General features: G+C 54.6%; 1 protein-coding gene across 1 annotated transcript; it reads left to right on the forward strand.

Moving 5' to 3' along the window:
• Positions 1-474: 474 nt before the first annotated feature.
• UPK3A (uroplakin 3A) lies at positions 475-9,135 on the forward strand. The gene is made up of 6 exons (XM_061418836.1): positions 475-633; positions 1,578-1,733; positions 2,524-2,803; positions 4,318-4,400; positions 6,717-6,849; positions 8,793-9,135. The coding sequence occupies exons 1-6, from the start codon at positions 582-584 to the stop codon at positions 8,950-8,952; spliced, it is 864 nt and encodes a 287-aa protein (XP_061274820.1). The 5' UTR covers positions 475-581; the 3' UTR covers positions 8,953-9,135.
• The last annotated feature ends 4,896 nt before the right edge of the window (positions 9,136-14,031 follow it).

Here is a 14,031-nt window from a genome sequence, read left to right on the forward strand (position 1 = left end):
GGCCCACCGGCAGCCTTGGCAAGTCCCTGGCCTCCCCAGACCTTGGCCCTGTACCTGTGAACTAAAAGAGTCACACCAGAGGTGTCCGGATAGCTCACGCACCCAGGACTTCAAAGTTTCCAGGACACCACTTTCACCCATTAACCTGTTTCACCTTCACAAGAGCCCAGTGAGTGGCACAGAGTAGGGTTTCCATAAAGAGAATTCTATGGAGGTATTACGGGCCTCTTTACAGTATGGAAACTGAGGCTCAGAGAGGGGCTGGTTTGCCCTTAAGGTCTCATTAGGTGAGAAACGCCCTGAAAACACCGCTCCATCCTCAGTACAAAGGGGGCGGGGAGGGGGTGCAGGGTTGGGGGAGGTTCCGTGGGGATGGATTTGTGCTCTGAGCACCTCGGGTCCAGGGGAAGCCCGGCCCGGGTTTATGCAAATATCCTGCGAGGAGGCTGAGGATTGGCTGGCTTGGGTGGGGGCGGGGCGTGCCCTTGGCTCAGGGCCGACAGGTGCGCGCGGCGGGACAGGCGCGGTCCAAGCTCGCCCCCTGGACCACCGTCCAATCCTGTCGCAGCTTCTCCCAGGCGATGCCTCCGCTCTGGGTAGTGCTGGCCCTGGGCTGCCTGCGACTTGGCTCCGGTAAGCGGAGAATGAGAAGAGGATGGGGGGCGGGTCTGTGCCCACCGTGGACGGGGCGTGTCCTGCGTCCCCCGATTCTCCTGAAGGGTCCTGAAAGGCACCTGGATGGGAACTTGACTTATTCACCCCAAGAATAGGCGTGGGTGCCCTGCTCTGCGCCAGGCTCTGTGCAGGCTCTGGGGACCCAGATAGGACTACTAATAGCTAACATTGATTAATAAGCTTTCTCTGATGGGAATTCAAGGGCTCTGTGCTGGCTGTTAGAAGACACAGGAGCTGCTGGAGAGCAGGGGAGGGTCTGGACTAGATTCATGGTGATGCTTTGACTGGGGAGGGGAGGCACATTTTTAGGTGAAGGAGCAGCACGGGAGGAGGGGGGCGTCAGGGTCTACCCTGGGAACCTCCTGCCCATTGTCCATCAGTGTGGCTGGAGCATGAGGTCAGGGGATGAGCATACAGATTAGTCTGGGGACCCATGAGGCAAGCCCAGAGCTTCCAGGCCTCACTGCCCCTCCAGAGAGGCTGGATCCTGTTGGAGAGCAGTGGGGAGCCCCCAGGGGGCCCAGTGGTAAGGGGTTGCAGTCAGCTTTGCAGGTCAGAGAGCAGAGGGTTGGGGAGGGCTGGTTACCAGGGTCCAGGTGAAGAGGGTGGACTCAAACCGGGGAGATGCATGGGAGGGGCCTGTTGGGGGTAGCGAGAGGGCAGCAGTCCAGCCGGATTGCCCAGTTTCTGCTCAGGATGGCTGGGTGTGGGGAGGGGAACAAGGGCTCTCCCCACATCTGAGACAAGCTCCTGAGATGGCCTGTGGGGAGAGGGAAAGGCAGTGCCTGGCACCAGCGGGCACTCACTGGCCAAAGGCATGCGCGTGTGAGCATGCAGATGGTTGCCCATGGGTGTGGGCAGTTCTGCTGGGGGTCAGCTCCCATCCTCGCTGCCTCCTCCAGGTGTGAACCTCCAGCCCCAACTGGCTAGCGTGACCTTTGCCACCAACAACCCCACCCTCACCACGGTGGCCTTGGAAAAGCCCCTCTGCATGTTTGACAGCTCAGCGGCCCTCCACGGCACCTACGAGGTCTACCTCTATGTGCTGGTCGACTCGGGTAAGGGTCCTGCTGCCCTCGGGCTTCTCTGAAGGTGGCTTTGACCTGTCTGTGGGCAGGAGGGGAGGAGACAAGGCAAGGGGTGCTCCATCCATGCAATCAAACCACTCCAGGTACCTCACTAACACGCTCTGGTATCTGCTCTGTGCCAGCCCTGGGCTGGAGACATCTGCCCTGGAGGGACATCGAGTCTAGAGGGGGAGATAACAGCATCAATCACGGAGCACTTACATCCTGCCTGGGGCTTCCCAGACCTTAGAGCTGATGATCACAACCTGCCTGCAAGGTGTCTGTTAGGATGTCCATCACAGGGCAAATAATCGGGGCCCAGAGGGGCAGAGTGACTCGTGAGAGCTCCTGAGCTGGAGAGCAAATCAGAGTCTCTGGTCCTCAAGCTCAAGTCCTTCCCAAGGCTTTTCAAGGTGGTTCGAGATAGGTGTTTGGGAGACGTGCTGGCTCTGGGCTAGCCCCACCTGTTCACTGGCAGCGATCCTGGGGTCCAGGAGAGGAACCCGATGACTGCCTCTTAGCTTTCAGCCATTTATAGCAGTTCATGTAGGGCCCTGATTTTATTGACTGCCTACCCATGCCCAATCCCAGTCTGTGGGCACTGTGGGGTGTTTTCCTCCCATCTCACAAAGAGTCTAGAGAGATACAGTGAGTGGTCCAAGATCACCCAGCAAGTAAGGAAGAGATCCCAAGACCTGGCTCGGCATTGGTGCAGAGAGGATGCTTAGGGACATTTGTTGAATGACTGAGTGAGTGACTCAGCCCGGCACTGCCTCCACAGCCAGCTTCAGGAACGCCTCTGTGCAGGACAGCACCAAGACCCCTCTCAGCTCGACGTTCCAACAGACCCAGGGGGGGAGGACAGGGCCCTACAAGGCCGCGGCCTTTGACCTGACCCCGTGCAGCGACTCGCCCAGCTTGGATGCTGTCCGGGATGTGTCCCGGGCCTCGGAGATCCTGAACGCCTACCTGATCAGGGTGGGCACCAACGGGACCTGCCTGTTGGACCCCAACTTCCAGGGCCTCTGCAACCCACCCCTGTCCGCAGCCACGGAATACAGGTGAGTGTGAACAGCTGCTGGAAGACGGCAGGTGAGCCCCAGCCCTGACTTGGTGTGGGGGAAGAGGGCCGCCTAGAGCTGGGTGAAGCGTCAGAGGCCACATTCTTTCAGAACCTACCACATGCCAGGACTGTCCTGGGTACCACGAAGGACTCCTGGCTTCCTGGGCGGGCGACTGTGCACAGGGCCCTGTGTTCAGAGAGACTCCCTCTTGGCTTGACACTGCCATCACCATCTTGAAATCCTTAATGTTTAAACAAGGGGCCACATTTTCCCTTTTGCACCGGGTCCCACAAAGTACACACCTGATCCTGGCCCATCACCGTGTAGCAGTTTGATTGACGGAAGGAACTGGTCCAGAAGCCGAAGGGGGTCACTTTAAGAAAAGCTGGGGCTCAGTGTGGAGGCTTCTCCCTGCTCCCCGCAATGTACCCTATCGTGGCCCACCCCAGAACCGAGGGTCCCCGATTCATTTTCACACCTATGTCCTGAGCATCTTCTTGGGGCCAAGTTGGGGGCTCAGCCGTGACCTAGGCCCGGGGGGCTTACCCAGTGCAAAGCCTTGACTACACCCACTCCAGTTCCCATGGAGACACCTGGACAGGGGGTCTCTGTACCCTCTGGGCCACATCTGGACCCAGGGCATCACTCACCTCCGTCCTCTCACACAGCCCTCTCCTCCCCTCGCCTCGGCCAGCAGGCAGGACTTGAGTCCTGGATGTCCTCGCCCCCGCCCTCGACTCTTACCTCTGACCTTGTTCTTCATGGGAGAAGCCCACCCTACCTAGGGGACTCATCCCAGCCTCTGGAATTCCCATCTTCAAACCTGTCGAAGCAGGGGAATTAAGCAAAATCCTGGATGGTATGAAGATTTTAAGGGTCTTCTTTTTTTTTTTTTTAGTGTCAAACTAGAGGCTGTTGATTTCTTTGATCTCAGAACATTCATCCTTTTTAACTGAAGGTGAAGAAGGCCTAAGGCTGTGGGTATCCCGTACTGGTCACCTGACCTTCCTTTATGATTTGCAACACTTGAGTGGGATTTTCTGCCTATAAAGTTAGCCCTTATCAGAGGGCAGCGGGGTTGCAAACAGATATTATTCCCTTGTTTTTTTTTTTTTTTTTTTTTAAGTCACTTTTGTGAGACCAAGGACCAGTCTAGGAAGAGAGGAAGGCAGAAATGCAAGGAGGACACACGGGTCAATACTGGCATATCAGCTATGAGTGTGATACACGCGACAAAGAAACAGAGGGGCTCCCGGAGGGCGCACAGGCTCTGAGGGCTGCGTGGAGGAGGGGCCTGAGCTGGGGAAGCAGCCCGGGGGAAGGTGATGCCGATGCAAAGTCCAGCAGCAGCCTGCTGCCAGAACACCCCCGCCACCCCACCCATTGTAGCCACCTAGATTTTCATCTCCCACAACTCCCGGTTCTGCCCCCAACCCCCCCAACCCTGCCCCCTCCCCATGGCCAAGGCTCACAGGATGGATAGAAGTCATCCCCGCTCCACTTCTTTCCAGGTTCAAGTACGTCCTGGTCAATATGTCCTCGGGCTTGGTGCAGGACCAGACCCTGTGGTCGGACCCCATCCGCACCGACCGGCGTAAGTGGTGGGCCCTGGGTGGTCTGGGGGTGGTCCTCAAGGGAACCTGGGCAAGCAGACTCAAGCTGTCACTCGGAAAATTCTCCCCAGACACGGGCAGGTCACTGGATTAATAATTTTCCCCATCCTCGCCCGCTCCCTCCCTCCCTTGAGGGCCAGGTCATGTGACACGGGAAGGTGGAGGACTCGCGGGTGTTTGGCCAGCTGGCACAGGTGCTACGGGCCTCCCTGGTGGCTCAGGGGTAAAGAATCTGCCTGCCAATGCAGGAGACATGGGTTCGATCCCTGGGTCAGGAAGATCCCCTGGAGGAGGAAATGGCAACCCACTCCAGTATCTTGCCTGGAGAGTTCCATGGACAGAGAAGCCTGGTGGGCTACAGTCCAAGGGGTCTCAAAGAGTCAGATAGGACTGAGCGAGTAAGCACGCACTGGCCAGCTGGACAGGCCTCACTGGAGACAGAATCAGCCGGCATCTTCAGCCCTGATGATGCATTTGCCTCCAAAGGGCAGGGAGGTTATCGTGCATGTAGACCCTAACCTGCCCCCTTGTTGAACCCTGCCAACGACAACATCATTATCACGTAAGATGGTTCCAGAGGCATCTCAGCCACAGGGGCAGGAACCCTAGAGGCAGCAGGGTGCCATTCTCCTGGAGAGCCCTGTGGTTTTTCTAAAGTGGGCGTCTTGCAGGCCCAAGCATCTGCCCATGGTCCTGCCCATCTGTCCTCAAGCCTCCAGCTGTGTTCTCAACACAGATCTGAGGTTTATAAATTCAGAATCTTATCTGTTGAAGCTTAGGGGCAACAGAAGCGATTTCCCAGTGTAATTTTGACGACCCGTGACCCTAATTTTAGACCTCCCCAGGACTTCCCTGGCTGTCCAGTGGTTAGGACTCCACGCTTTCACTGCTGGGAGCCCAGAATCAATCCCTTTTTGGGGAACTAAGATCCCACAGGCTGCGTGGCACAACCAAAAAAACCAAAGAACCCCCTTGCCACTCACAGTGATCTTGTGGGTCAATTAGGGCTCGGCAAGGTCGCCTAAGGTCACAGGGCCAGTGAGGGTGCAGACAGGCAGGCCTGGGTGCAACTGGGTGGTTCCTTCCCATCCTCTGGTGGCATGGCCACGCTCTGTGGTCCCACTGGATCAACACTGCCCTGGAACCAAGAGTCCCTGATTCAATCCCAGCCGCTGAGCCTCACTGCTGTGTGAGCCCTTCAGGACCTCAGTTTTCCCATCTGAGAAATGGGAAGGACTATCCTTGCCCCGCTTCCCCAGCAGGGCTCCTTTGGGCAGTCCAGATGAAAGCCCCAGGCCCTGCTCTCTAAGGGCAGGGCCTGGAGATCAGTCCATGTGGAGACTGTGCCCTTGGGGACCTGACGGACCTTCGGCTTGAGGCTAGAGTCCAAGTCCCCTTGAACAGGCACACAATCTCCCTAAGCTGCAGTGAGTGATCTGCAAAACAGGGTCGCATGGGATCTACCTAGGACGCTGAACGGGAAGTGGCCAGCTCACAGGAGGACCTATAATGATTTGTCCACCTAGTTCCAATGGGTGACACTGATCAGAGCAGAGGGAGGCCACAGTCCCCTGGCTTCATTAGATTAGGGACCTCTCAGTTCAGTTCAGTTCAGTCGCTCAGTCGTGTCCGACTCTTTGTGACCCCATGGACTACAGCACACTAGGCTTCCCTGTCCCTCACTATCTCCTAGAGTTTACTCAAACTCATGTCCATTGAGTCGGTGATACCATCCAACCATCTCATCCTCTGTTGTCCCCTTCTCCTCCTGCCCTGAATCTTTCCCAGCATCAGGGTCTTTTCCAATGAGTCAGTTCTTCGCATCAGGTGGTCAAAGTATTGGAGTTTCAGCTTCAGCATCAGTCCTTCCAATGAATATTCAGGGCTGATCTCCTTTAGGATGGACTGGTTGGATCTCCTTGCAGTCCAAGGGACTCTCAAGAGTCTTCTCCAACTCCACAGTTCAAAAAAATCAATTCTTCAGCGATCAGCTTTCTTTGCTCCTCCTGTATTTTGTTCATAATCTGTATCCCATCTTCACTGGAAGACTTGAGGCCATTTGTCATTTAAAATCATACAAAAAGACAGTGATAAGAGGGCAAGAGTAGACACATGCAAGACAAAGCTGGGGAGTGGAATATGGAGGCAAATGTAATTCCGCCTCAGACCCAGGGGGAGGCACAGGCCTGGCCTCGCTTCATCCCTGAGATTTTTGGCTGCCAAGGCAGGCACCCCCTTATCCCTGGGAGGAGGCTGGGTGAGGCAGTGTCCAGGGAGTGAGCGCCTGCCTCCCACAGTCACCCTGTACTCGGCGATAGACACGTGGCCCGGCCGGCGGAGCGGGGGTATGATCGTCATCACGTCCATCCTGGGCTCCCTGCCCTTCTTCCTGCTCATCGGCTTTGCTGGCGCCATCGTCCTCAGCCTCCTGTGAGTATCTGCCAGCTGGGGGGTGGGGGGTGCAGCGCTTGGGGACACACCCCACGGGAGGCTCTTCCTAGGTGGGGAGAGCCTGGGAGTAAAGCTGCCTTCGGCCCTGGGTGGTGTGTGTGTGTAGGCGGGGGGGGGGCGTCCAGTGAAACAGGAGCAGGGTCCCGTGGAGGCCCAGGTCAAGTTTTCAGCTGGGTAAGAGAGGCTCAGCACCAAGGCCCTGTGGGTAGACCCCAGCTCTGACACAGCGGTGCTTCTTGGGTGAGGATCGGGCTGGCCGAAAAGTTCGTTTGGGCTTTTCGTATCATCTTATGGAAAAACCCAAACAAACTTTTTGGCCAACCCTATATCTTATCCTTCTATGCCTCAGTGTCCTCTTCTGGAAAAGGGAGATCCTGATCCATATTGTCTGCCCTGTGGAGTTGCAAGGGATAAGAGAAATAGTCCCTCTACTATACGGCCTGTTGAGCACTCAGGCGGTTGTTGTTCAGTCGCTCAGTTGTGTCCGATTCTTTGCGACCCCATGGACTGCAGCACGCCAGGCTTCCCTGTCCTTCACCGTCTCCCGGAGTTTGCTCAAATTCATGTCCATTGAGATGATGATGCCATCCAACCATCTCATCCCCTGTGGCCCCCTTCTCCTCCTGCCCTCAATCTTTCCCAGCATCAGGGTCTTTCCCAGTGTCAGGGTGGAATCCAGGTACTAAACAGGTCTTGATGGGGACACTGAGGTCTGTGGTGGGAAAAGAGACCCAAGGTCACAGAACCCATTAAAACGGAGCTGGCCCCGAGCTCCCCAGTCACCTGAGTCCTCTGACAACTCTGATGTGCGTCTATTTAGATTAGGGCTGGAGGGGTCCCCTAGGGTGTCTGGAGCAGCTAACAGAGCTGCCTGATGGGAAGACAGGCATGCAGTCACAGGATGGAGCAGGGAGTGGGTCAAGGCAGCCACGGGTACAGGTGCTGTGGGAATCCAGAGGAGAGCAGCGCAGATCCTCCCTGGAGTATCAGGGTGGGCTTCCTGGAGGAAGGGACAGCAGGAACAAATTCTTATCAGGACTGGGATGAATTGAAAATTCATGTGTGGTGCGCATCTCAGCAAGAGAGGTAGGAGACCCAGGCAGCTTTAAAGAAGGAGAGAGGGGATGCTTGTCCCAGTGTGAGTGGAGAGGGTGGATGGAAAAGCTTCTTGGAGTGGGTGAAATTAAGTGGAAAAGTAGAAATTAGCCAGGCAGATTTAAAGACATGTGGGGTGGGTGAAGGACGGAGTAGGGAGACGGCAGTGACCTTGGAAATCAGATTGCTGTCTGACATTTAGGTTAATAAAAACAAATAGTAGATGAGATTAGCCACCAAGGGATTGGTCTGTCTGGCCAGATCTGGGAGCAGGTGGAATGTGGTCACATCCCTCCCTCCCTTTGGGTAGCATCCTAACCATGGTCCTATTATCTGACTTCTGTCTGGTTCTTCCATTGGTCTCTCCTACTTCCCGCATCCCAGTTCCAGCTGCCCACAGGTCCCCATTCTTGCCCCAGACACACCCCAGTCCTTCCTATCAAAGGCCTGCAATGCCTTTCTGTGCCTCCACTCTCTTCAAGGCCAGACTAACTGCCCCCTCCTCCAGGAAGCCCTCCATGGCTTCCCTCCCTGGACTTGTCCAGTCATTATGTGCTGTGGTCTGTCTCCCATAGAATCTTAGCTCTCTGGGGACATTTGTCCAGCTCAGTAAGACTTGTAAATTGTCCACCCAGTTCCAAAAGAGTTACACTTTCCTTAATGCAGGGCCTGGCACATAGGAAACAGTCCAGAAAGACTGGTCTTTTGAATGAAGGCCTAAGGTGACCTCTGTGAAAGCCATGTCTGAGTAGAAAGGTCCCTGCCCAGCTGAGGGGAGCGGTTAGCTCTGCGCCTCTAACCCCAGCTCTGTTCATCTCCTCTGTCAGGGACAGGGGCGATGCTGACGGGGCAACAAGCCACGACTCCCAGATCACGCAGGAGGCTGTCCCCAAGTCCCTGGGGACCTCGGAGCCCTCATACACGTCTGTGAACCGGGGGCCGTCCCTGGACAGGGCCGAGGTGTACGCCAGCAAGCTCCAGGACTGAGCCGGGCGCCTCTTCTGGGCAGCCACAGTCCCTCCAAGGGCCTTGCCCGGGGGTCTGCAGAGAACAGTGTTTACATCCGGACCCCACCCAAGGCGACAAACACAGGCCTGTGGATCCAAGTATAGGAAAGTGCTTAATAAAACCTTCCCGAGATTTCGAGTTCAATAAAGATGTACAGAATGACTGAGTGCGATGCTGAATGAATGAATGAGTCGCTGTCATTTTGGGCGTTTGCACATCGTTTCTCCAGGGGGTGGGGCAGGGCTTTCAGTCAAGGCGAGGGTGCAGAGGGTAAGGAGATCAGGGCTGGTGGCACACCTCCTCTGGAAGACGGGAAATCAGCGCCCCCATGGGTGGGCTCACGAGAGCTTTAGGGGCCGGCCTGTGACAGGTTCAAGTACCTGCTGGTCAGTATGCCCTCGGGCTTGGTGCAGGACCAGACCCTGTGGTCAGACCCCATCCGCACCGACCGGCGTAAGTGGTGGGCCCCAGGTGGGCCGGGAGTGGACCTCGAGGGAACCTGGGCAAGCAGATTCAAGCTGTCACTCAGAAAATTCTCCCCAGACACGGGCAGGTCACTGGATTAATAATCTTCCCCATCCTCGCCCGCTCCCTCCTTCCCTTCCTCGAGGGCCAGGTCATGTGACATGGGAAGGTGGAGGACTTGTGGGTGTTTGGCCAGCTGGTGCGGGTGTTATGGGCTTCCCTGGTGGCTCAGGGGTAAAGAATCTGCCTGCCAATGCAGGAGATGTGGGTTCTATCCCTGGGTCAGGAAGATCCCCTGACTGGCGGGCTGCAGTCCAAGGGATCTCAAAGAGTCAGACAGGACTGAGTGACCAAGTACGCACACACACCAGACAGGGCACATGTGTGGTTATTCGATGCTGTTTGGGGTTTGCTGGCTTCGAGGTCTTGGAAACCAGTTTGGGCCCGGGGTGCGCCTCTGTGGGTAACTCATCCCATCATCACGTTCCCCTCTGCCCCCGGTCAGCTCTTTGTCTCTGGAGCTCAGCTTCCTCATCTGCAAATGGGCTGATGTAGACAGTTAACTTAAGGGCCATGCACACCTGCGTCGGTTCACAGCTTCCTCTGAGGACCGCCCCAGAGGTGACACGGGGGAGGAGCACCGAGTCCTCCTGTGGGGCTGGACAGGCTCTCCAGTCTTGGGTCTCTGCTCAGGTGACTCAATGCTATCTTCTGAGCCAGGTAGCAAGACTGATTCCCTTTCTGGGGTGTGCCCCACTTCCCATCACTGAAAGAAGAGGTTGGTCAGGGGACTTCCCTGGCAGCCCAGTGGTTAAGACTTCCTGCTTCCAATGCAGCAGGCAGGGGTTTGATGCCTAGGCGAGGAACTAAGATCCCACATGCCACGGGGTGGCTAAAAAAGAGAAGAAGAGTTTTGTCATAGCAGGTTTGGTTAAAGCAGGAAGCTACCTGACACCATGAGAAAGCGCCCCTGCGGCTGACGGGGTGCGCTCAGGACCCCGGACCGTCCTCCAGAGCCACGGATGCTAGGCGTGTCCAGAGGCCCTGGAGGGGCCCATGGCTGAGAAGGCAGGAGGCCCCGTGGAAAAGGGTGAACCATCTTTGGAGAGTTGGGGATTGGGGCGGTGAGCTTGGATTCAAGGGCAGAGGTCACGCATTTGCCAGCTTCTGCTGCTGTTGCTGTTAAGTCGCTTCAGTCGTGTCCGACTCTGTGCGACCCCATAGACGGCAGCCCACCAGGCTCCTCCGTCCATGGGGTTTTCCAGGCAAGAGTACTAGAATGGGTTGCCATTGCCTTCTCCGTGCCAGTTTCTAGCCAGTTCTAATTAATCAGCAGAACAATCCAAGCTGGGGGGTGGGGGTGGGCAGGGGAGGCTGGGCTTGGTGCCTGGGTTCTGGGCTGGACTCAGACTTCCCAGAAACGTTTAATGATACATACCCACAGAAGTGACTTTTCTGGTTCACGTCTCAGCTTCTGAAGGAGCCCCTCCTCCCATGACTGAGAGGCCAAGGCTTCCGCACTGAGTTTCCACCTCTGCACAGATGTGGCTTCCCCTCCCTCCCATCTCAGTCGTGGTTCATCAGTGAGCCGACCACTGTAGACAGGCTGTGTGACCGAGGGCACGGACATACCCTCTCTGCGCTTCTCTGACTGCCTCTGTGCATAGAGAGCCAGGCTGCTTCGGAAGGTTGCTCCAAAATAGGTGATTTTTTTCCTGAAATATAATCAATCCCAAGGGAATGTCATTCAATTAAATCCACCCAAACCCTGAGCCCCAAGCTTGGGAAAGCTTGGAGTCACCCATCTGATCAGAATAGAAATGCACAGAGGAGTTGTCAGAGGGGAGACCCTGGACAGAGCATGGTCTGACCTTGTACACACAGGTCAGGCAATGCTGTAAAAACCAGAGATGGGAGGCCCGTCCCTACCCAATCAGGGCAGGCATAGCCGGGAGGGCTTCTTGGAGGAGGCAGTGCTTTTCTCAGTTTCCTACTGTCTCTAACCCAGAGCTCCCGAGGCCAGAGGTCATGTTCCATGCCCTGTCCCTGATAGACAGGTGCTCATTAAAGAGTAAAAAATTCCTGGAATGCCATATATATTTCTTGTTTCTCCATTTTTAACTGAATAATTCTAAATTTGGCAAGCAGTGGAGCATATAGTCTGCTTGACAAGAGAGAAGGGGCTAAGCTGCTCTTTGACAAGGCTCAGTCCAGTCCCCTGCACGTTTCTTGGGAGTGCTTCTTTCGGTCTCCTTCCAGCCCCTCCCCAGAGCCCGTGAAACCACCACCGCCATCAAGAGGACAGACACACCCCCGAAAGTCTCCTGCTTCTTTGTACAGCCTCTCTCCTGTCCCTCCTTGCCAGTCCCCCACCAGCTGATTTTGCTTCTGATGCTAAAGCTTCTATAGCACATTCTAGAATGTCATATAAATGGAACCACATAGAAAGGTCTCTTTTTGTCTGGCTTCGTTCCCCTCAGAATAATTATTTCGAAGGACTTCTCTGGTGGTCCCATGGCTGAGACTCCACGCTACCTATGCAGGAGACCTGGGTTCCATCCCTGGTCACGGAACTGGATCCCACGTGCCGCAACTAAGAGTTAGCATGACGCAGCTGGAAGGCCTCACGTGCCACAACTAAGAAATGGAGCGGCCGAAATAGTAAATAAATACCCCAAACGTTATTTTGAGATGCATCATACTGCAGCTTGTACTGGCATTTGGTTCCTATTAACTGCTGGAGGAGCCACTGTGTGAATATTCTACAACTTGCGGATCCGCCCTTCTCCTGTTGAGGCGCCATCTGGTTGTTCCCAGTTTGGGACTGTTACGACTAAAGCTGTGATGAAGATTTGTGTACAAGTTCCTGCACGGACACATGTTTCACTTCCCCTGGGTGAATCCCCAGGGGCAGAACCATGAAAAACATTTTTACTTTGAAACCATTAGAGATTCACAGGAAGTTGTGCCAAAGCCACAGAAATACAGGGAATACCTGTGGACCCTTCTCCCAGTTCTCCCCAGTGTGAACATCTTATATAACAATAGCATCGTTATATCAAAACCAGGAAGTTAATATTGGGAAAATCCACAGAGTGTATTCATAGTCGCCCCGTTTTACAAGCACTTACGTGCCTGTGCGTGTGCTCTGTGCCACGTCCTCCCCTATGCAGATTTGTGTCACTCCTACCACAAGCAGTACACAGAACTGTTAATACTGTAAATCAGAAAGAAAGTGAAGTCGCTCGGTCGTGTCCGACCCTCAGCGACCCCATGGACTGCAGCCTTCCAGGCTCCTCCATCCATGGGATTTTCCAGGCAAGAGTACTGGAGTGGGGTGCCATTGCCTTCTCCACACAAGCAGTACACAGAACTGTTAATACTGTAAATCAGAAAGAAAGTGAAGTCGCTCAGTCGTGTCCGACCCGCAGCGACCCATTGGACTGTATAGTCCATGGAATTCTCCAGGCCAGGATCCTGGAGTGGGGAGCCTTTCCCTTCTCTAGAGGATCTTCCCAACCCAGGGGTCAAACCCAGGTCTCCTGCATTGCAGGCGGATTCTTTACCAACTTAGCTATGAGGGAAGCCCCTATTAGGGGAAAAAAAAAAAGATACAGAACTTCCCTGGTGGTCCAGAGGTTAAGTATCCACCTGTCAGTGCAGGGTCCTATCCCTGGTCTGGGAAGATCCCACCTGCCTCTGGGCAACTAAGCTCAGGGACCATGACTGCTGAGCCCTCGCATCCGGGAGCTCATGCTCTGCAACTTGAGAAGCCAGCGCAGTCGAAGCCTGAGCACCGCAACTGGAGAGCAGCCCCTGCTCGCCACCAAGGCAGAAAGCCCGCATGCAGCAATGAAGACCCAGCATAGCCGAAAAGTAAATGCATAAATAAAACGTTTAGAAAAGAAAAGAAAGAAGATACAGAACTCCTCCATCACCACAAGGCTTCCTCCTGCTGCCCCATTCATGACCTCCCCCCAAACCTCTGGTAATCACTGATCTATTCTCTCCAACTCCACAAGTTTGTATTTTAAAAAATACTGTATACGTGGAATCATAGTGCATATACCCTTTTGGGAAAAATTTTTTTTTCTTTTTTGCAGCAGCATAATTCCCTTGAGGTCTGTCCAGGCTGTTGCAGGTATAAACAGCACATTCCTTTTTATTGCTGAATACGGTCCCGTGATGTAAACAGGTCAGTTTGTGCATCTGTTCTCCCACTTGAAGCACAGTTTGTTTGTTTCCAGGTTTTAGCTGTTGTGAATACAGTTGCTCTGAACATTTACGTCAGGTTCTTACCTGAACATAATTTTAATTTTTCTGGGATGAAGACCTAAGTGCTGTTGCTGGATTGCATGGGAAGTGCATGTCTACTTTGAAAAGAAATCACCAAACTATCTTCCAGAGAAGCCAGAAACCATTTTACAATCCCACCAGCAGAGTACGGGTGACCAGTTTCTGCACGTCCTCACCAGCACTTGGTGTTAATATATATTTTTTAAAATTAGCCACTCTGACAGGTGTGCAGTGGCTGAACACCGTCACATTCCCACCCCTGGTGTGAGAGCTCCTTGGCAGCACTTGGTATGGTCA

This window comes from Bos javanicus, chromosome 5, assembly GCF_032452875.1.
Source record: "Bos javanicus breed banteng chromosome 5, ARS-OSU_banteng_1.0, whole genome shotgun sequence".
In the NCBI taxonomy this organism is placed as follows: domain Eukaryota; kingdom Metazoa; phylum Chordata; class Mammalia; order Artiodactyla; family Bovidae; genus Bos; species Bos javanicus.